At 33.9% G+C, this 23,299-nt stretch overlaps 1 protein-coding gene across 2 annotated transcripts; it reads left to right on the top strand.

The window, feature by feature from the left end:
- Positions 1-4,796: 4,796 nt before the first annotated feature.
- LOC147079766 (uncharacterized) lies at positions 4,797-18,086 on the top strand. 2 transcript variants are annotated; one of them, XM_085943800.1, is made up of 8 exons: positions 4,797-5,209; positions 6,339-6,617; positions 6,712-8,123; positions 8,272-8,973; positions 9,611-9,785; positions 10,200-12,717; positions 14,003-14,106; positions 15,759-18,086. In XM_085943800.1, exons 6-8 carry the CDS (start codon positions 10,200-10,202, stop codon positions 16,419-16,421), a joined length of 3,285 nt encoding a protein of 1,094 aa, XP_085799926.1. In that variant the 5' UTR covers positions 4,797-5,209; positions 6,339-6,617; positions 6,712-8,123; positions 8,272-8,973; positions 9,611-9,785; the 3' UTR covers positions 16,422-18,086. The 2 variants fall into 2 exon arrangements, with proteins under 2 accessions (XP_085799926.1, XP_085799921.1); XM_085943795.1 differs by lacking the exon at positions 9,611-9,785.
- Positions 18,087-23,299: the final 5,213 nt, after the last annotated feature.

Below are 23,299 nucleotides of genomic sequence, written 5' to 3' on the forward strand. Positions count from 1 at the left end.
TTTTTATGACTGGTTTGAACTGTTTGGAGGCCTCCTTTTAAATTTTATGGATGAATCGGTTGCGTTATTTGCGTCAAAGAATATTCTTATCTCATCGCCCACAGTGCAGTGTGCATATACTAATAAATTAAAGTGTGTCGATTGGGTGTGCATATTGCATTTGCAATTAAGGTGGTCAAACTATGTAAATAAATGCTAAGTGCAGTAGTTTAGCTCTAGTTTCACAATTATTAGTGTCTAGCAACAGAATATGAAACATGAAAATTAATTATCTATTACCATTACTATTACCTACCGTAGACATTTTTTAATATTTCTTAATTTTAAAACGGAAAACGTATATTTTTTATTAAAAAATAGATCAATTTTTATTAAAAGCGAAAATGTGCATTAAGTAAGATGACATCCTTTTTATTGGCATTTTAAAAATTTGTATTCATTTTTCGCGGAACCCGTTTAGGAATCGCTGTTATTACTATATAAAATACATGATAGAAAATAAGCCGCTGCCAGTGCACCATATTTCCCTGAACTGGAATAGAACAAGTCTACTGCAGATAACAAAATTTGCTAGAGCCCAGAAAGACTCTCAAACTAAGATACTCACATAAAATATTAAATGATTGTTATAACAATTACTACCTACTATCACTTCCCTCCATTTTGCGTGTGAATTTCTCAACTGTCACTTTTATTTTTTGTATTCTTTTTTATCGTCTGTATTTGGGATGAAGGTGGATAATTAATACACTGGAATTGTTTCGGAAACGACGAGGTTTATTTGGTGTTAATATATACTATATGGTTACATTTTGAATAATTTAATTTTGCGGATGGCGAAACGTGCGCGAGCGAACGGTGTTTTCTCCGTGCTGTCAAGGACGCTTCTCTCCGCCAAAAAAAAAAAACCGTTGGACTCGCGAGCTGTGCACAATGCGACGTTGCCATACTTTTTTTTTTTTTTTTGACAATGTTGCCGGTCAGATATTTATTAGTGGTATTATACATTATTTAATTATTTTCGCAATCAGCCGTTATTATTTGTTGGCTTTGATACCGATTCGGGCGTCTCCAGGTACACAAAGACACACCCAAATGGGGACCATACGGGGGTGTCACACTACTCTTATTGTTTATGAAATAAAATCATCATTATCATCGATCCACTGCTGGACGGAGGCTTCCCCTAGCTCATTTCACTCTTCTCGGTCCCTAGTTCTTCGCTACCACGTGCATCAACCAAACTTTATGAGTTCATCTATCCAGTGGGTTTTAGGGCGCCCCTGTGGACATTTAGTGCCCATTGGGTACCTACACTACTGTATGAAAACATTTGTCCAGCGGTCATTAACTCGCCGAGCGATATGTCCAGCTCATTGCCATTTCATCTACTTAACTGGGAAGTTACCCGCTCCCGAATTGCAATTTAATTACGAAACTGTGCCATAAGCGGATAATAATAACTAAGTTTAAGAAATAAGAATAGTTTTAATCTGATAAATACGTACCTCGTAGGAAATAATCACTAATAACCAAACTAATAAATACAGAGAGTAGAAAAAATACATACCTACTCGCGAGAGGACGCGATAATTAAGTTAGCGAATTCCCGCGCCAAAAACTTAACCGCAAAACGCATGTCGGCAACTATAATAATTATTATAATATACATATAGGATATACTTAACCTTAGGAAACTAATTAAGGGACAATAAGAATAAATTTTTGCACTGTTTAACATAAGTTTCTTTTGTATAACGATAACGAAAATATAAAACCACGTGCTCATCCAAAAAAACTATTTATTTAATATTTAATTTTGTAAATCCTGAGTTCTACCAACATCTTGAGCTAACCACGAACCCTGGATATCTCAGTAGCTCATATAGGTACTTACTTAGTTAGGTACATTAAAGTTAAACGAACAAAATATCAGTGCTCGAAATGGAAAAGTTTACGAACCGGAGCGCTCGACAAATTTCCTGAAGATATTTACATAGTCATCAAATCGTATGAGTATTTTATGAAAATAATTGTGTCAGATTTTCTATTCTATGGCCTATCTAGCTTAGACGCTCAACATATTTTTTCCACGAGACGGAGCGATAATTTTACAAATTTCACGAGCCGGAACGGCGCTCCGGTGCGTTCCGTTCCATTTTGAGCCCTGCAAAATATTGAATAGCAGTCTTAAACATCTGAAACCAATACCGTTGTTATTACACACTACTAAAGTTTTGAGCAAAGAACATAAAAACTTAACGGAAAAATACCATTTTTTATGAAATATAATACGCTGTCAAAAATTGTATTATTTTTCCTTATTTTATCCACCGCATTAAAACAGTGCATGGTTTTTTCTACCCCCGCGGGTCGTCACTGCTTTGTACTTTAAATAAATAATGTAATATTTCCGGTCGTTTAATTAGTACAATAGCATAATAATAATACATATCATACAATATTCACAGACATTGAAGATGTCGAATCCTGGAATAATATTCCCAAATCGTACTGAATGGCACAAAACTCTCATTAATCAGAATTATCGCATACATAAAAAAACTTTGTAACAAAACAACACAAAATCTTATTATTGTTTGTAGAAATGAGTGTGTACGGATTGTCAAGTTTCTTATTAAACTTTTTTAAAAATGTTACATTCCGAACCGAAGTGCTATTTTTATTTTTTTTCACGAGACCGAGCGCTAGTCTTGAAGATTTCACGAACCGGAGCTATGCTCCGGAGCGCTCCTACATTTTGAGCGCCTAGCTATTGCTTTAAAGGTAGGTATAGGTAAACCATTCTGCAGTGGCACCATTCATAGGCGATTCGCGCGTGTATTGAATTGCTTCCGACAATGCCTGTTTCAATGCTATCCAACAATACCACTATAACTCCAAGCCGCATTTGCCGTACCCATGGTGCCACTGTAAAACGATTTACCTATACCTACTCTGGTACTAGGTATTATAAACGAAACTTCAGTTCAACATGACTTGCAAATAATTAAATCATTAGACAGTATTACCTGTTCTTGGCTTACTTTCGTATAATGATAGACTAAGTCCAGGACTTTTTTGTCAGTTAGTTAGAGTCGTTTTCCGTGTCCCGTACCTGTGTCCAGCCACCGGGGTGTCGAGATGCTGCATTTACATATAAATAAACGCGATAATCACGTGTCTCCGTCTGAACGCGCCCATTCATTTATGTATAAATGCAGCATCTTGACACATCGGTGGCTGGACACAGGTGTCCCGTGTGAAACGGCCTTACGCGGTGGAATGGCGTTCCGGCACCTTTTTTCACGATATAAGCAATTAGACGAATCAGTGTTCGCGCTTACATAGTACAAGTTAATTTTCCTGAATTATCTCATATAAAAGATATGTCCTGAAAAACTATCGCGTTTGATATAATATGCATTGAATTCTATTACCATTTCTTCAAGTTTAGTGAATGTGAACGCGTATTTTCGCAAATGAATCTAATTATTACCCCAATAAGAGCTTCGTTGAAGACTGACCCAGTTTCGGCACTTTTGTTCATCAAACTCATTAGACCACCTTTGACACTTTTCGATCCTTCAAAATACGATGATGGGTGGTTACTCAGTGGAAGACATTTGGCACTAAGAAAGGGAATCGAGATGATTTGCCAGACGAAAATTGGACTGAACTTTGGAAATCACCATGGCCCCCACAAAGGGGAGCTGACAGGGTCTAGCCTGGGGAGACCAGATAAGTGAGATAAACGCACATCACGAATTTGCTCTAATCGTTAAAAAATCGCCTGCGGGGCTAATTTCCTTCAGGCGTATTATATGTGGTTGTGTAATAGCATTTTTTGGTTGTTTGTTGATACACTGAATACCTATCCTTAATTTTACCACGAACACCATTATTTGAAAAACGATACTATAGGGCGTCAAACCGCCTTTAACCTTAGTGATAGGTAGGAGGCCCGCTATAGGATGTGGGGGCCATGGAAATCACTATAATATTATAATTTTATTCAAGTACTTATATGTTTTTACAATTTTATTTTTTACAACTTTCAGTTGCTCAACAAAATGCATATTGTCGTACGGAAACTAAAATATAAATAACAAACACTAAGGCCCGTTTCAGACGGGACACCGGTGTCGCATCCGATATAATGTAGGAGGCCTTTGTATTCGAATAAAGGGGCCTTTGTATTATGTTTATGAACGCCCTAGAGCTAATGAGTCAACGCGGTCCGGTACACTTCGTACACACCGTCGGCCGCTACATTCTCAAGCCGCCGATACACTTGTTTTTATTACTGCAGCCAGTTTTATGTTCTAATTTATAACGCGAAATTATGAGTTGACTCATTAGCTCTGGGGGCGTTCATAAACATAATACAAAGGCCTCCTATATTATATCGAACGCGACACCGGTGTCCCGTCTGAAACGGGCCAAAGAGTGCTTGAAATAAGGTATAGAATATGTCAATGAACTAATTAGGCGAACTATTAGAATGAGAATTAAATATGAATCAAAGAGGTTGGAGGGTGCCTTTAACTTAAGAACTTAAAAAAAATGCGTCAATAAGATTGTGGATTTGATTTTTTTTTTTTGAAAAGGTTTCGACTAGGTATGTTTTTTGAGTGAGAAAATGTGGAATTGAAAGAATACCGTTCATTATATTTTTTTCCAGATTTTTGAAATTTAGCTAGTAAGTGTCGAAATACGTTTTTCCGTTGACAGCAAAAGACAAAAGTACCTATGTTCTCTTTATTGGTCTCTGTCTCTATGATTGACTTGTTGGCAACATTAAATAGTGGATTTGTGGTGATGTGTGTTGAAATTTGAGCTTTTGTTTACATAATATTGTTATCAACAAAATAAGTATATAAATTCATTGTTTTTCAAATTCTACGCGCTTATTGTGTTGATCTATTATATTAAACTAAACTTAAATATCTTTTTGATAAGCCTTATCAACAAATGGACTTACAAAATGGCGACAGTGAAGAGCGCCGAGTAATTCGTAAAACGACTGTTCTAAGTCCAATTAATCTATTAGTACAACCAAATTTCCAATCCATTACCACAAAACGATATTCTAAGAAAAAAACAATACCCCTCCCATCGGAAAATTTGGTGACCGGGGAACCTCGTCGTCGTAAGAATACCATAAAAACAAAATGTTTAGAATTAACCTCTAGTAATCCTTCCAGGGGTGAGTACCTACTAATGAATTTTTGATGGATTATAATTTTTAGTCTAATTTGGGTTTACGGCTTCCACGTGTTTGACCACCAATTTTTCATCATGAAAATCAATGTTGAAATAAAGCGTTTTTACCAAAATTTAGCTCAGCCAGCTTAGGTAGGTATATAAATATAATCAGGGCTGCATTAACATAATTTGGGCCCCCGGGCACAACCTTATATTTAAGCCCATCCAAAATAACAAGTTAGTGGATACTATAACATTTTCTTTAAGTACAAGGACGAGCACTGTAATTTTTCTCTCATTATGAGTTTTTTTTTGGGATCTGGATTGCAAATCAAAAATTTTCTTTTCCACAATGCTTTCAAAAAAATTGGCCTATTTGGGGAAAAAATAGTGCAAATATTTACTGAAAACTATTATTCAGAGCTGCAGCAAATGCATACAATTGCTCGTAGCATGCACCTTTGAGCCTTCTGTTTTCTATTACACTAATATCTGGCCATTAGTTTGCTGATCGGTGCTTTTTACTGGTTCTCCGTTGTCTTTATCTGTCAGTCGCCATTTTGGAATCCAGCTATCTTTTTGTCATCGAAATATAGTACGCGGGTCAAGACATTATAGTATTTCAGCAAAAATTATAGGACATGTTGAAAATGTAAGTTTTTTGTTTGTCACATAAACATAATGGAGGTTTCGAGAACTTCTGATGCCCTGCTTTATTAAAACACCTCTTCCGACCAAAAAATGCTGCCGCCGTCATTAACTGTCACGTTAGTTTTTTAGAGTATATATCGCAAGACTACGTCCATAGACTAATATCGCACACTGAGATCTTATATTATTTATATTATATAGATTATACTTACTACGTCCCTCGCTTCACGTTATTATGATTTGCTGTGATTGTACGAACATTTTACGGAACTTTATATAGACAACTTTTAAAAGCAATGAAATAAGCAATGGGGAATATTCGCACAACCGGCGAATTCAATTAATTCCATTTTTCAAAGTAGCCGGAATACTAGCTACTCAAATTCTTGATGATCATTATACACTAGACATATTGTCTCAGTTAACAGTGTCCCTCTGAAACGAACGAAACCTAAAACCTGTCCGTCTTACCATTACAGGTTTTTCCTGGAATGTCACTAAAAAAAATAAAACTATTGATCATAAGCGCAGTACCAATAAAATGCCTACTAATTCAAATGCTGTAGCAAATGACAAGAGTGAATCGTCAAAAACACGTGCAGACATTGTATTAATGGTTAACCAAATCGTGACTGAGCCAATAGGAAGAACTGGTGACATACCAACTGCCTGTGGAGAAATTGAAACAAAATCAACTGAAAACTCGGTTAAGCAAATGACACATTCTACTACTTTACAAAATATGGAAACGAAAATAGGTGAGCAAAATCAAAATAAGGAGTTTTATTCTACTATTTATTATAAAAACTTTACTTACCCATTTAATGTATTTTATAAACTTTTTTATTACAGATACTGCAACGAATTCTGCCAATAATTTAGCATCTAAAAAGTCTGCTCAAACTGTCCGCTATATGAAGAGACAGAGATATATCCGCAAACAAGAATTAAAAAATGAACTTCTCACGAAAGAAAGAATGAAAGAGCGAAGAAAACAGTGCCTAGAAAATTTGCAAATAATCTCAAAAAAATTGCTACAAAATAATATTGAAAATAAATCTAAAAAAAATTTAATTCAGTCATCTGCTAGGTCAGGGGAAATTATGGAATCAGTAGAAATATCTAATCCAATGGACAAACCAAAATACTCGACGCATGCATCATTAGCTGAACACATTGATAGTCCATCCGATACAGTTTCACTGTGCAATAGAGAAACTATTGATACAGTAATTAACAGTGCAGATACGGTATTGTCCGATCAAAATACTCCAGCATCCGAAGGCGACCAGACAAGGGAAAATATTAACTCAAATAAAAAAAGAATCAAACTTGATAAGAATTCCATTCATAACACTGATTCACCCTCTTCATCCACACACCATCATTCAGAAAAAAAGAAGAAAACTGAGTTGAATACATCGGATGTATATTTGTCCATTGCATACCCTTATAATTTAATTACAACTGTTGAAAATAAGCTATCGATGACTTTAAAATCATCTAATAATTTAATGAATGAACCTTATTTGGCGAATACGGGTACTTCAACTAGCCTCAGTTCAATTCGAGATATTAATGAATCTAAGAAAATTGAGAATCATTTTTTAAATGAAATAGGATCGTTATGTGGAATACCGAATATTCATGACATGTGCAATTCTTCTAACACTCAAATATTAAATTATAGTTTGACAGAGAGATATAAAAAGAATAAATCGTGGAGTAAATCTTTCGACAATAAAAAGAATTCATTTTTTGGGGTCAAAAAAGTTATAAAAAATAAGCCGCAATCCAACAAAAATTACTTTAACCAGTTCCAGTCATCCTTTACCAATCTAAACAATATAAATCTTACACTCTCATTGGAAGATATACGACTTGATTCCGAAAATAACTCTTTATCTACAGTTGAAGATACCGATCAAGATTATATGAAGAATATATGTAACGAAATTTATAATGCAGGTGTGGCCAAAGAAAATAGAAAATCTGATTTATTCGATAGATCTGAAGAAAACCAGTCATCACATATAGTATCTCCGGAAATACTTCCTTCTTCAGAATTTAATAACTGTTCTGGGAACTCATTAAATGCACCAAACTTGAATTTGGTTTTCACGAAAAGGTGTAATGATAATATGACGAAAATGATGTACAAAAATAACACATTTGGGAATCAAATTAATTCCTCATTCAAAAATGAATTGAGTTTATTAAACTCGTTCAACGAATCACTTCGGCATATACAAATGGTTGAAGATGTGAGTAATTTTTTTGTTACTTACCTGAACTTGCAATAGTTTAAAAAAATTCAAAATATCTTAGTACCAACTATCTTCATTTTTTTTGTAAACGTTTTTTAACCTCAAAATAATATCTAATCTTAATGTGTGTTGTTTTTAATTGCAGACACTTACTTCTATTAGAAAAACTGAAGACAGTCCTGGTGCTGCAAAAGTGCTGAATCTATCGTCAGATGTTTCAATTATCACAAAATCAAAAGTTCAGAAAGGCACTAATATTACAATGGAAAATGAGAGATCCACATTTGATGTAACTAAGTCAAGTCCTGTAAATCCCGTATTAACTAATTTCAATGTGCTTTCTGATAAATATACATCGTATAGTCCGGCAGCAAGGAATAACTTTCTTAAAGGAATAAGAAGTGAACAAAACAGTATATCATATTCCGAGGATGAAAAAAATGGAACAAAAATAGTCACCTCACAAATGTCAATTCAAACCACTACATTTAAAAAAGATAACGAAATCAGTATTGCTGTGGCGAGTGACACTACGCCACAGCGAATGCATATTGATTCTTGTGAGTTTAAGCAATCGAGCATTTCACAGCTGGACAATACTACTGGGTGTAATTTACCAAATAAAATGCTATTCACCAAAAAGACTCATGACCATGAAAAACAAGACTCAGTTAGAGATGTCATAGACGAAGAATCTACTGATAACTCATTGGCATGTGACAGCAATATTGAAACTGGAATTGAACATTTGCTACATGACACATCAAGCTCTTTCAAATCAATATTGAATTCAAAAAACACCAATCCACATATGCTCAACCATCTGAACCGATTTTGCGTTTTCATGGTATGTATGTTTTTAATTGATACTCATAAACAGTGCTACATAAATCAAAATTAATATAACGTTTGAATTAGATTTAATGATGGGTTTAATAACAAATATGTCAATACAGCCTGGAGTGGACCATGACCACTTCTAACATTAATCACGGGTGAAATATGTCGACAGACAATTTTTTTGCTTCCACTTCATCTGGCCACGAGAACTATGGTATTCTGGCATAACGTCATTCCGAAATTGTAACCATGAGGCACTTTGATGATGTATTATACATTATGATACAATGAATGATTAATCAAACCAGCAACCTCATACGTCAAATAAAATGTTATTGGAAATAATTCGCATGAATCATAGACAAACTTAAAGGCCCGAGGACTCACCCGTAAAATGAAAAATGTGAGTCAAGTCCCATCTGATCAAACTTTTTTTTCTAGGATTTTATCAAATAGGTATGTTCCGAGGTTTTTCAGAATTACATTATTTACTATGGAACCTAGGTAGACTCATCCATCTATTCAAGGCAGTGACCATAAAATAAAATAAATTAGTTTTGGAGACCACTTGCCAATGTTCCCTGTAAGGTGTTCCCGCACAGTCCTCACAAAAAAATATTGTAAAAGAAAGTTTCCTTTGCCAGATTTTAGTTTTGCTCGAATGCACGAAACCATCACATGCACAATTCTTCGACTCATTTCTCAGAAGGCGAAGGTCAAGTGCGACTAACGCGAGCACGCAAGTGAAATTTTACGTCGAGCGGGATCACCATATCTGTCCCGTTGTATCGCATGCCAGAGTATAAGAAAAGAAGATAAGTACGTATTTTAGTGTTTATCAATGACCACGTATGTGCCGGGTCCTCTACATTTCTTAGTCTTTGACATGCTTCAACTTGCAAGAAACATTGTCAGTACAGTCTCACAGTAGTCCTTATTGTGAAAACATCACAGTTCTTACAATATTTTTTAAACGGTAAGTGTTCAAAATATGTATGTAGATAGTGTCAATATTACGCTTAAAAGTCTACGTTATCTAATCACATATCTATGTGTATTGTTTTAATGTTATATTCTGAAGTAAATTATGTTGCCTTTATTGTGATTAAATGGACACTTTTAATATAGGTACTTTAAAATAATTATACAATTATTTATTGTTATCGCTTTATAAGTTTTAACCTTTGTTAACTTCATCAAACTACTTCAATGTATGTTTCTCGCTTGTTTCAGATGAGTCAATATATGGAAGATGAGAAAGTAAGATCTGAATATTTAGATATGTTTCTTAAAGTTCGGGAAAAGACTTTAATGGATGCTACAAGAAGTGAAATACTGTTTTTAGAAATACAGAAAAAACATTTTCAAGAGCAGGTGCCTTACTTGAAAAAAAAGCAGCGGGGGCTTCTTGTAAAATTGCAACAAGAACGCAATGAGATAAGAAACATTAAAAAATTTCAACACGAACGATCCAATGAAAGAAAGGAAACTTTAAAGCGGCAATTAAAATACTTCAAAACTATTTTCTCTTCCAACTCAAGTTGTAAAGAAAAGAAAAAATCACCTAATAAGTCTAATATACTTGTACATACTAAAAGTATTGCCCGAAATTCGCCCGTCAAAGCCTTTAGTCTATCCTTAAGTGCCGATACAGACTCGCATGATAATTCGTTATCACAAATTAATGAAATTATACAGAAGAAAAAGTTTGCTCTAGCTAAACAGAAGAAAAAAATGAATGACCTACTACTTTCTCATTACGAACTCCAAATGGATGCTGCTGAAATAAAGGCTATAGGAGATAGAATTAAAGATTCTAAAGGATCGCAGCTACGTGAATTCTCTGACTTACGAGATTCAATAAACAGAACCCATCAGGAAAATAAATCGTCAATAATTCCACAGACAAATAACGTCATTAAAGTGGAAGAAAATAGAGAATCAGAAATTGTCTCACATGAAGTAATTCCAAAACATTCATCAGTGGTATCACCAATATCAAAGCCTCCAGAATCTGAAAATATTATTAGTAATGATTCGACCACTGGTATTATTAATATACCAAATAATTTTGGTATTATACCTTTAAATGTTTCAAAAATATCAATTCTTCCCAAAAACACCGATAGTATTGAAAAGAAGATATTCAACAATGAATATAATTTAGAAGCGAGCAGCATATCCCTAAATATCAGATCTATTCCGAAATCCATAGAGTTGGCTGATAGAGACAGTTGTTACGGATTAGTAAACGGTTCAAATTTGAATATGCTTTGGAGAAAGATCACAGGAGAAAAGGTTGACAAATATAACAACTCTAATTATTATGAAATGTCTGAAGAAAAACTAGATATTTTCTTTGAAGGAGCCAAACATGTGGCTCTTCAAAATTTGTTGAGACTAAAAACATTTGAAGCTGTCAAAAGTGAGATGAAAACTGTATCTACGAGTATGGTTTCTCCGAATGATACTGTTGATGTAAAATTAGTTGATTCAACGGAACAGGCCATTGATACCATTTTGAAACCTACATCCAATTTCAATAATGCCGTTCATTATTCTTTGAAGAACGATTTAGCATTTCCTAGTCATTCTGATAGTAAAAAGAGTTTGTCAAAATTTCACAATATTTATAATAATAAATGCGCCATTGAAATTATCACAGAAAAAAATAATCCGGAAGAATTCTTGTCAAACGCGCAATATGAACATAATGCTACATCGGCCAGTGCTAAACTTACTACTGATAATTTCACAAATAAAGTATTGAACAAACACAGTGATATTTCAAAATATAATGATGGTCCAAATTTGGCTTATCCAATTGGTTCTGTTAAAGAAAACTCAGATCAGAGTGATTCCTCTGAGTCTACTGCCAGAAGTTTAATTGAAGAGCTTACACAGTTTGATAGTTTGGTTCATATGAATTCTTCATATACAGAAGAATGTGAAAAATCCACCCTATTGCCGACTCCACGCAGTGTATTAATTTCAGCGAAGGACGAGACTCTCATACCTTCTTTACAAAAAACAAGAGACAATATTTTAATGCAACATGTTGAAAGAAATACTATTGTGTCTTTTGAAAAAGAAAGCATCACAAATCTCTCGATGACTCAAAAATTGTCAAATGAAAACGATTTGGATGCTTCCAAAGATACAAATAATTTGAGTATTACTAAACTGAATCATAGTTATACTATAAATAATGAACTTGAAATTACAAATGAACATTATGCTAATATGGATAATGAGGCAACTTCTGTAATAAATTTAAATGAGGATGATATCGCAAATCAAGAAGTTCGATCTGATTTAGATTCAAAATTGGACTCGCATCTTCCGCTAAATGTCATTGAATGGCAAGATTCGCAGCAAATAGATAACAAAAGTTTAATGCAAGTACAACCAGGTCACATAGAAGAATATAAATCTAATGCGGCATTGGTCCATACACCTTCTGAAGAAGATGACTCTTTTCAAAATGATTTTCGAATGCTGAACCAACTGGTAAATAATTCAAGCCATCTCCAGGATATGATGAATAATCAAAACGCTAACATCAAAAAGGAGACTTCACCTCCATGTGATTCATCACAAAATGAAGCATGCAGCGATGTCAGCATTGACAAAACTTGCAATGATTTGCTTAAGACAGATGACAATAACGATGGTAAAAATAATAGACATCATGATTTAATATCGAATACTTGGGATTTAATGTCATCCAGTCCAGAGCCCAGTCCTAGAGGTAAAAATATTGTTTTGTTTATTTAACCTGTTCTATGCTAGGAGGTATTAGTATGGCCATATATACGGAGGGCCGCGATTTTCTTTGAAAAAATAAACCTTAGTAAATATACTTTTTTTGGCATTATATTAATATTATATCATATAAACTTACCAAATTAATACACGATGTGTCCATTTATGCCGTCATTTATCGAAATAAATCAAACTTAATGTTTCACAAAACGTCAGGGTTGTCACAACACTTACGATGAGTACGAGACGTAGAGATGAGAATGTGATTATGTATGAGAAGTAATTCTACAATATGCAGCTTCATATGCACTGGGAATCAAAACATCTTGTTCCTCTTCATCAAAATCACTGTCATACGATTCGACAGTGACGCCTGTTCGGTATTTTCTGATGTACTTTGTGTTCCTTCCATTTTTATTAGGAAAAAGATAATATCCCATAATATCCTAATAAATATCCCAGAAACTTGACTTATTATAAAAAGATATAATACAAAAATATCAAATAAGTTAAACACTATGCAAATAAAATAAGTCCCGACACTAATATCTTATAAAATAAACAATTACCGACACAACACAGATTACGAAGGTTTAAAAATTACGAAATCGTACCCGTAAATTACGAATAAAAATGCAAAAAGTGTATAAAAGAAATGAATTATAATGTGAAAATATTTCAGCCGCGAAACCGAATTAGATATGTCAAATATGACTACGAATATTTAACTGGTATATATTCCAAGATGTGTCACTCCTATTGAGTATTCGTATATATTCAGGAATCACAGAATTCCCCGTTTCTCGTATGCATAAGCGAACCATAATTTCGATTGCATCTACTATAAGTAAACGGGAATCCCGGCGTGTGATTTGATAGATATCGGATCCGTGGCACAATCCTACTAGCGACGCGTTTCGGTAACCCAAGAAAGCTTTGTTTAAAATTGACGGTTAGTTGATGATAATATAGAAATTGTCAAATGTAAGTATTACACCGTGATCCTAAGAGATGTCGCTGTGTGGGCAATGTGATTGAATTATTCAAAACATTGACCTCGGCCGATATAATGCGTTTCAAGTGGAGTGTCTTTGCACGCGCATTTTGCTTGGCCGGCCGTCTGTTCTCGGAATAGAAAAGCGTGCTAAGATGCTGGCGGCAGTTATCCGGTTAATTTAAAAAAACAATTACAAAAATCACTTATTTATCTGGATTTCATTCATACCATATCTTTTATACCTAGATTATGAAATATGTAATTATGTTTTCAGATTCACCTACAGGAGAATATTCACCGGCAACTGCAGCCTTTTCTGTCTCATTGAGTCGCATTGATGAAGAGCTTAGAAAGAAACAACTCGCCATTGAATTAGAGGTAACTAGTAACTTGTTGGAACTATAACCCAACCTAGATACTGTTATACCTAAGCTTATGTTTGTATCTTTATATATTATATTTTGTTCATGGCATGTTGTGAATGTCTTGAATTTATAATTTATTCAATATTATAATATGTAAAATAAGTCAATTTGAATATTATGTTCTCCGTGTATGCTGAGATCAACAAGGGGGGGACTGACAGGGCTCCAGCTTGGGGGCCTGGGTTTAGGGGGCCCTGGCGTGGTTGCTCGACCAGTTTAAGTGAGATATACACCTCAAATTTGATTTAATAGTAAAAAAAAGTCGCCTGCGGAGCTATTTCACTTAATTTCACAAAATATATTATGTAGCTTAGTGACGCATTTCAATGCTATGACTGATATAATTACTTAAATGATAATTCACATGTAGATTTTTACTTTAATTATTATTAGTGTTTCCGGACTAATAAAAAATGCTAGAAATACTCGGAATGCCCTTAATTTTACCTTGCGGAACCCTGGGGATCCATGGAATATGATTAAGGACCACTCCTGTAGATCATCATACTGCCCTTAACTTTTGCGATAGGTAGGGAGGCCTGTCAAATATCCTGGTCTGGAGCCCACTTTAAGGTGTGGGGGCCAGTGTTGCCATCTTTTTCTATGCTGATTATAGTACAAAGGCTTAAAAATTATAGTATTTCTAAAAAATATATAGTACAGGAACATTTTTCGTCTTGAATCCTTTAAAATTATAGTATTTTGGTATCTTTGGCGTAAAATTATAGTATTTTACGTTTTTCGCAGAATTAAAAATATAGTGTTGTACTATAATTATAGTGCGGTTGGCATCACTGGTGGGGGCTATGTCTGAGATACTATCTTGCCCCAGCTCAGATCGTTAAGCATTTGGTTTTTTTTCGTAAGAAATTTAATTTTTGCTATCATTTTCAGATCCAAGTTTCTGTCATTTAACTTCACATAATTTCAAGTACAATACAAAATTATATATTATGTAATAGCCCATCAATTGCCGGGGGGGTATTAGCATGACGGTACCCGGTGGGCCGCAAATTTCTCTGAAAAAAAAAACATCTTGGAAATATATTAAAAGTATAATAATCATAAAGTCTTGTATTTCGGTTAAGTATTACACCATGATTCCAAGTTAATTATTTAGTTAAAATGTGATCTTTGTTATTAATTGGACCAAGACCTGCCAGGGATTGTAGTGCCATAAATGATAATTAGATATAAAAATTATCTTAATTCGCTTCAGTGTCATTCTTTGAGTAAGTGACATGATGCCCATTTTTGTGACAACCAGACGAAGTTCGAATTGTATATGCTAAAGATAAATGTATTTTTTTAAATAAAAATTACGTCTATAAACTATGAAAATGAATTTAAAAAATCAGTCAAATTTTATGGGTAGAGTAGCAAAACTTAATGTGTTTCTATTATTTTCCAAAATAATGCCTTATCGACGATTGTTTTCTCACGCTCAAATCTTGTTTAAAAATTCTCTCTCATAATTTACACCAAACCAAAATTTCAGTGCCAGATTACTGGACGTGTCAGATTTGTGAGATTCTACTATATTATTTATGTTTCATAAAAAGATTTCTCTTGCGACTTTATGTAACTATCATATTTAAATTTCAGATCAAGGCATTGGAGCAGCAGCAGACTCAATTACCATATTGCCTGGTGAGGGAAATACCAGATAAGCCTCCGCCACCATATATTCCACCTATAGAAGATACAAAGTTACCAATTGTATCTAGTCCAAAAGATGCAACCGTTGTGGCTAAGCCGATCATTCATGTATCGACTGCAATAAAATCAACGTGTAGCTGGCTCTGGTCCCAGTACAGTGGAGAAAATACAAAAAACATCAACTATGCCAACTTCGATAATGATGTCAATCTATCAAAAGATAATCATTATTCTATATTTCTATTTGATTTGTGTAGGGAAACGTTTGAAAAAGAAATTGTCAAGAGAAAATCTCCATCATTTGTTTGGGAATATAAGAAAGTTAAACTTTTGAAACCGGAAAAATTGAATGTATGTCTTGTGGTTGAAAATAAAGTAAAAAAGTTTTTGGGTTTAGAGATTTGGCCGGTGAAAAAAAACTTAATAACAAACTGGGCACAGAAGAGACAGGATTACATTAATGAGTTGCTTCTCAAAGAATTATACAAGGAAGAAATCGATTGGGCTAATATTGAGGAGGTTGAATCAGAAGTTAAAAATAATATTACAGATACAATATTGGAATCATTATTACTTGAAGTGTGTAAAGAGTTTAATGAAGTTTTTTAAAATACAAGTTAATGGAAATACAATGTAATGCGTATTATCCGGACTAATTAAAATCAGCGGTATCCCGTATAATCAATAATCCGGGTAATTGATTATAGTATAGTAAAATAAAATTTTAACACTAGTACATTCGTAGACTTTATGTCATCATGATGTGAGTAGGACACATGTCCTTTCTGGGGGTGAGGAGCGAGATGTGAATATTGTATGTTCCAATGTGCATGCTTGATTTCTTATTCGGTTTCATTATTCTTGTCCATGCTGGATTGTTGGTTAACAGAGCCAGCTGTCGTCCTTGTCTACAGTTTTTTGAGGGCTGTGTAATTGTGCTGAAAACACGCTGTAAGAAAAGGGATTATTATATTATTTACTTTCATAGTTGCTTCGTGAAATAAAAACCGATCTCGGAAAAGAAACTTACTGAAACATGCCTCCTTCAATACAACAGATAGTTCCTTGACCATTTCTAAGTGCTATGCCCCCACTGAAGATGCCAATGAGCCGTCCAAGGATGCATTCTACGACATCTGCCACGTAACAATCACCATTATCCTCTCAAAAAGACCGCATGATCCATTGGGAGATTACGATGCAAGAGTCGGAGTGTATCCGGCGCTCGCCTTACGGTAATGGGGCAACACGGCCTCGGTGACCCTTACGACAATAGTGAGGAACTCATAACTTTCCACCATGAACAAACTCACCATCGATGGGACCGTCTTCCCCACAGATAGACATCTCCTGATGGACGCAATACTCCTCAATGAGTGCATTTATAAAGGCGCTGATATTTACAATGCCTCATCTGAAGTATTCATTTGAACGCTTGGCAAAAACTCCAGTGCACATGAATGATAAGAGGGCTCGACAGACTGACTACCGGACCAGAGACAGGGAACTCAAAATATGCATACGAATCGACGAATGCCAATTTATTAACTGGCAAATTGAAACAGCAGAGATGACTTTTATGTACCAAGACTATGTTGTACCAATTGTTAACTGATATAAGTATATATGCGTGTTGTTTTTGATAAGTTGATGACTATCATTATAAACGCAAATGTTAAACTGATAGGATGCGCCGCATTTGTCAAGTCAATCTGTTACCCCAATCATCGAGTTGTCAGGTGAAAATAAAAATTGTTCTATTCTGCCCTCAATACAACAAAATAATTCAAAACCATGTTTCTCAATGGAGACAGATGGTCAACATGATTTTACAAGTTAACTTGTCTATGTTTATGCTTTATTAAATCATTCGAAAGATCGATTGAAACAATAATTTGTACTGAATTTGTAAGGTTATTAAGTTTCGACTGATGATAAACTGATTTCTGACCTAAGAAGAGGGAGGATATTGAATGTTATAAAAACATGTATTCTACTTTTAACAAACACTAGTCATTCTATTAATCAATTGTAATTATCCGGACAGGTGTTAATATAGTAATTTTTGTAAAAAAAAGTCATTGGAATCACAATATTAATTTGCTACCCCTGATATAATAAAATTGTATTTAGTATTATTATGAATAGCATTTGTTAAGTGTACATATTCCTCATCGAATAATAATTGTGTAAATATTTTTTTTAAACAATATTTTAATTAACCATGTGAATTATATGCGTGGCAATGTTAATAAAGTACTTATATCTGAAATTATTCTTTTCTTTCTTCTATTTCATTATGTTATACGTTATATTATTAAGGAATGGGACAACTGGGCGGCAGGATAATTGGGTGCCGCACTGTCGAATGAAATAAATAGACGTTTGTTACGATTTTATACAGAAAGTAGACGAGGAATTTTAATTAGTTTCTATCTATGATTTAGTAGTTTTAATTCATTTTGCTCTTGACATAATGTTTTTTGAAGTTATACTTCTTTTGGGACATAGTGAAATTGAGAAACCGTTACGGAAGTGGAAATGACATCGGCCACGTAATAAAGGTATACCAACATGCATTTGCGAATTAATATGCTGTCCTGTCATAGCGGCCGTCTGCGCCCATAGATAAAAGACGTATATAATATACTGCGCCCCACCAATAATCATTTATTTTCAAATGAAAAAAACCGCGTCCACGGGTGAATTCGAACCGCCGAGTGTTCTTTTCACTACAATAATTTTTGATCTGAGAACAGCATCGATGAAATAATCTCCAGACACGCGTATACTAGAGCTGTGCATGCACATCTCTTAGTTTACCTTGATTTGGGATACAATTGAATTTACCGAAGAAGAAGTAGGTGCACTACATTACCTTACTAGTAGCGTTAATTGATCGAACGGAGTTATCAAACGCTCATTCCAATGATACTGTCTTTAAAATGATGACTGAACTGGTGACTGGAACCTTCATTTATTTTGAAAAGTATTGAAAAAATGTTTCCATTCTTTCATGCAGCAGGCCATTTTCTTTACGCTAAAAGTGCCCATTTGTATCTTCAGGATATGCAACAACTGAAAGAGAAAATGGACCTTGCTGAATTTGAGGAGTTCATTAGCAGAATTTATTGTACAATACGTCGCTCTGAGAAACACTGGAGTGGAATTTGGTCGCATATGACCACCGACAAACATTAATGAAAACAATGAAGATTTCTGGAGGTCTAACACAGAGCAGAGGCATAATTGACAGTGTTCTAACCAGATGGATTTTGGGAATGGTCAGTATGCAGAACATATGCAATGAAATTGAGTCATTCTGTAATGTTCAGTCCGAATCATCGGAACAGCATGTTGACATGAGAAGTTCCCGAATTGACCGAGACAATGCTGACTCAAGTAAGTTTCTTGAATGGCTATCATTATCTGAATACTAACCATTCCCAAAGTCCATCTGGTTAGAACACTGTCAGTTATGACCTGTGTTAGACCTCCAGAAATCTTCATTGTTTTCATTAATGTTTGTTCGATGGTCACATCCGACCAAATTCCACTCCAATATTTTTTTTTTAAAAAAAAGGTGCCGGAACTCTATTGTGAAAATGTCATATATTTTAATAAAAGTATATAATGATTTCCATGGTACCCACATCCTGAAGCGGGCTACCTACCTATCACTAAGGTTAAAGGCAGTGTGATGCTCTATAGTAGCGTTTTCAAATGGTGTTCGAGGTAAAATTAAAGGTATTCAGTGTATCAACAAACATTAACCAAAAAATGCCATTACACAACCACATATGTTAATATATCCGAAGGAATTTAGTACAGAAGGATCTTTTTTATGATTAGAGCAAATTTGTGATGTGCGTTATTTAAATTATCTGATCGATCCCCCAGGCTAATCCATAGGCCCTGTCAGCCCCCCCTTTGTGGGGGACATGGTGATTTTCAAGTTCAGTCATATTTTCGTCTGACAAATCGTCTCGATTCCTATTATAGTCTATGGCCGAATGTCTTCTTTCACTGAGTCACCACCGATCAATGTATTTTGAATGATCGAAAAGTGTCAAATGTGGTCTGACAAGTTTGATGACCAAAAGTGCCGAAAATGTTTTGGTATTCAACGAAGCTCATATTGGGGTAATAGTTAGATCCATTTGCGAAAATTCGCGTTCACGTTCACTTGAAGAAATGGTAATAGAATTCAATGCACATATCAAACGCGATAGTTTTTCAGGATATGTCTTTTCATATGAGAAGATTCAGGAGAATTAACTTGTACTATGTAATCGCGAACAATGTTTCATCTAATTGATTTGAAACATTAAAAATACTGTGAAAAAAGGTGCCAGAGCGCCGTTCCACCGCATTACATTACAAAAAATGCCCTAGGTATACCTATAAATTAATTAAAAAACAACACAAATTTCATTGTAGCAAGTTTTTCATATTATCTTTCAGCATATTTTCCAGATGCATGTAATGGCATTGCCAGTACAAACATCACACATGCTTCACATTGATGCTAGAAATTTACTTTCATAAAGGGTTATCTATGTTAAATTTTTTTTTTACACACAATAAAGACTGTTTCATGAGATATATGGCATTTGGCCACATCCTGTTCACTATTTCATGATTTTTAAAAAAGTATGGCCCAAAAACCGTACCAAACAGTAACTTTTGTTCAGTATCAGTATGATGAGAAATGATCCATTGTGAGACTTTAAACTGACGATAGATATGTCACAAACTGTGCACAAAATATTTGAAAGGTAAATTTGTTGGCCAGCTACCTGCACTTTTGACCAAGAATGAGATTTTGATGGCATCTTGTTATAAAGCACGCTTTCTATGCTCACAAAATTTCAAATTCCTAAACCTATAAATAAAAAAATGCCTTCACACAAAACAATCAACTGCAGGTACCAAATTTCCAATATGGTGAATGGAACAACTCGGCTCTTTATATAAATTTTCTTTATATTTGAAAAGGAAGCTAAGTGTATTAATTCATAGTACTACATAATATAGTACCTACAGCTTATTTATAAAAAAAAATTCTAAGTGCATTTTTGAAATTCCATTCCCATTGCCGCTCAATAGATAAATTATTAAGTTTTCTCTCCTTCCTCAACAATTTGCCCAACTGGAGTTAGCCGATTTGCAGAAGCAATCAGTATGTCAAAAAATACACACAAAATATTTGACAGGGATTTATAACAGATGATAGGACTGTGAAATTTGTTGGATAACCCTATATGCAGGGCTCGAAATGGACCGGAACGCACTGGAGCGCCGTTCCGGTTCATACAATCCCCAAAATTATCGCTCCATCTCGTGTAAATATGAATTTGACCGTCTGAGCGAGATATGTCATATTATAAAAAAATCTAACAAAATCGTTTTGTTAAATACATATAGGTATGTATAGAATTAGATAAGTAACAGTGTTAATATTTTCGTAAAATTATCAAGCGCTCCGGTTCGTAAAATTTTCCATTTCGAGCGCTGCCTATATGTATTGTGATTATTACAGATTAATCTACAGGAGTTGCAGATGTATTAGGGGTAGCTCTGGATAAAAAAAAAATTTTAAGTAACTTGTAATTCATTTATTTCTATATCGAATTTTATAGTTTTTCAATTCTTATTTTTATACCTATTATTTTTACAATTAATAAGAGTATATACAATTCAAACATTTTGAAACGTTAAACCATATCAGAAGAGTACATGTAACGACCGACATATACGACAAGAGCGCTAAAAGCATTGAATAATTAATATGTAAATAAAAGGGAAGTATTTTCATGTTATCGAGGGCAATAAATAACATTGTAGGTAACTTTAATAAATGCCATGCAATATAACGTATATTCAGTCTCTTATCGCAAAATGTGTAGATCTTAAGGGATAAAGTTTCTAGTAATTCATTTAGTCAATTCGCCTCCCATGTACACCCCTTTACAAAAAATCCACTATCATTCTGGTCAGCTCTTAATGTTAAATATTATGAACATTCAATACTGAAAACACAGAATCATACAAAGTCATATTTTTCCAGGAAGTATTTACTTAATTGATTGATGAGAGGTAGATAAAAACTACTGTGATGTTCATACAGACACCATCAATATTTATCACGAAATTAATTAATTTACGAGTGGTTAGATTAAATTTGTGATTCACAGAAATCTAAATTCATCTTAATTTAAAAAAAAAAAGCCTTACAACCTAAAATCAAAGTAAGTTCATGGTAATTCATAATTTGAACATTAAACTTCAGTTTTAGATACATCCTAGGTAGTTGTTCATCATGGTCAACCTCACTAAAGAGTTTTAAATATATTATCTAAGATGGTACAAACTGTTACATTTTCACTTATATATTAAATTGTATTCTTCGTAATGTTTTTTCTGAAAATATTCAGTACCTCAGGGGTCACCCATATATGATATCATCACGCCTTGGGGAAGGGGGGGGGGGGTTAAATATTTTGTGACATGGGGGAGGTTAAAAAAATACTGAAAATCTCATATCATTTATCGACGATCTATATTAGAATAAATTATGCAGAGTTATTATTATTTTCTTTAATAAATTCATGTAAACTAAACTAAAATTTTTATATACGTAATATAAAATGGGTGTATATATTGCCATGTCCCCAGGTGCCATTGATAGATTTTTTCCACAAAATAATTATAATGTTTGGTTTACATAATTTTATTTAATTAAATTTGATCTACTAGTTTTGATGTGAGGAACTTTTATGTAATAAATTATATTATGTCAGTGTAATTTTAAATACAGTGTTTCTTTTTAAATGGAATTTGACTTTATAGTATTTTATTTAATAAAAGTAACACACGCCATAGCCTAGCCCGAATATTGATCATTGACTATTGAATCATAATTAAAAACAGGCTGAATAGATAAATCTTGAAGTTTTGACAACCACCATGCAATTAAAGTTTTAAATTTCTGACTAGTGATACATTAATATTTGAATTGAATAAATTATTTGACACGCCATGTAAAATTACAATACAGGGTTTAATAGATATATGGTTGTTTTTATGAGGATTGGTTGTAACAGCTCATTGGCTTTATGCTCTAGATCCAAACGGACTGAAAAAATCATTTAAATTTATCATTGTATGCAGCATGTCCGAACCCAAGAACCAATAATTTCGAGGTGGGCATTTTCTTTACTGCAGGTGCAGTGATTTATTTATATAATAACTAAATCGTATGTAGCAAAATTCCTCAAAAAGACATTAAAAAAATAAACGGTAAAAAAGTATTTACATAGATACTGAAAAAATTAAACTGCACATTTTTTTATCCAGATACTTTGGTGTTCCACAAAAATTTAAATCAAATTTATTTTTATAATAATTAATATTATTAAAAATTATATAATGTACCTACGTTATGTCTATTTGAATAGAAACAAAATTTTAGTCAAAAATTCATT

This window comes from Rhyacophila brunnea, unplaced genomic scaffold (assembly GCF_057557595.1).
Source record: "Rhyacophila brunnea isolate RB1 unplaced genomic scaffold, BYU_Rbru_1.0 scaffold_1, whole genome shotgun sequence".
Taxonomy (NCBI): domain Eukaryota; kingdom Metazoa; phylum Arthropoda; class Insecta; order Trichoptera; family Rhyacophilidae; genus Rhyacophila; species Rhyacophila brunnea.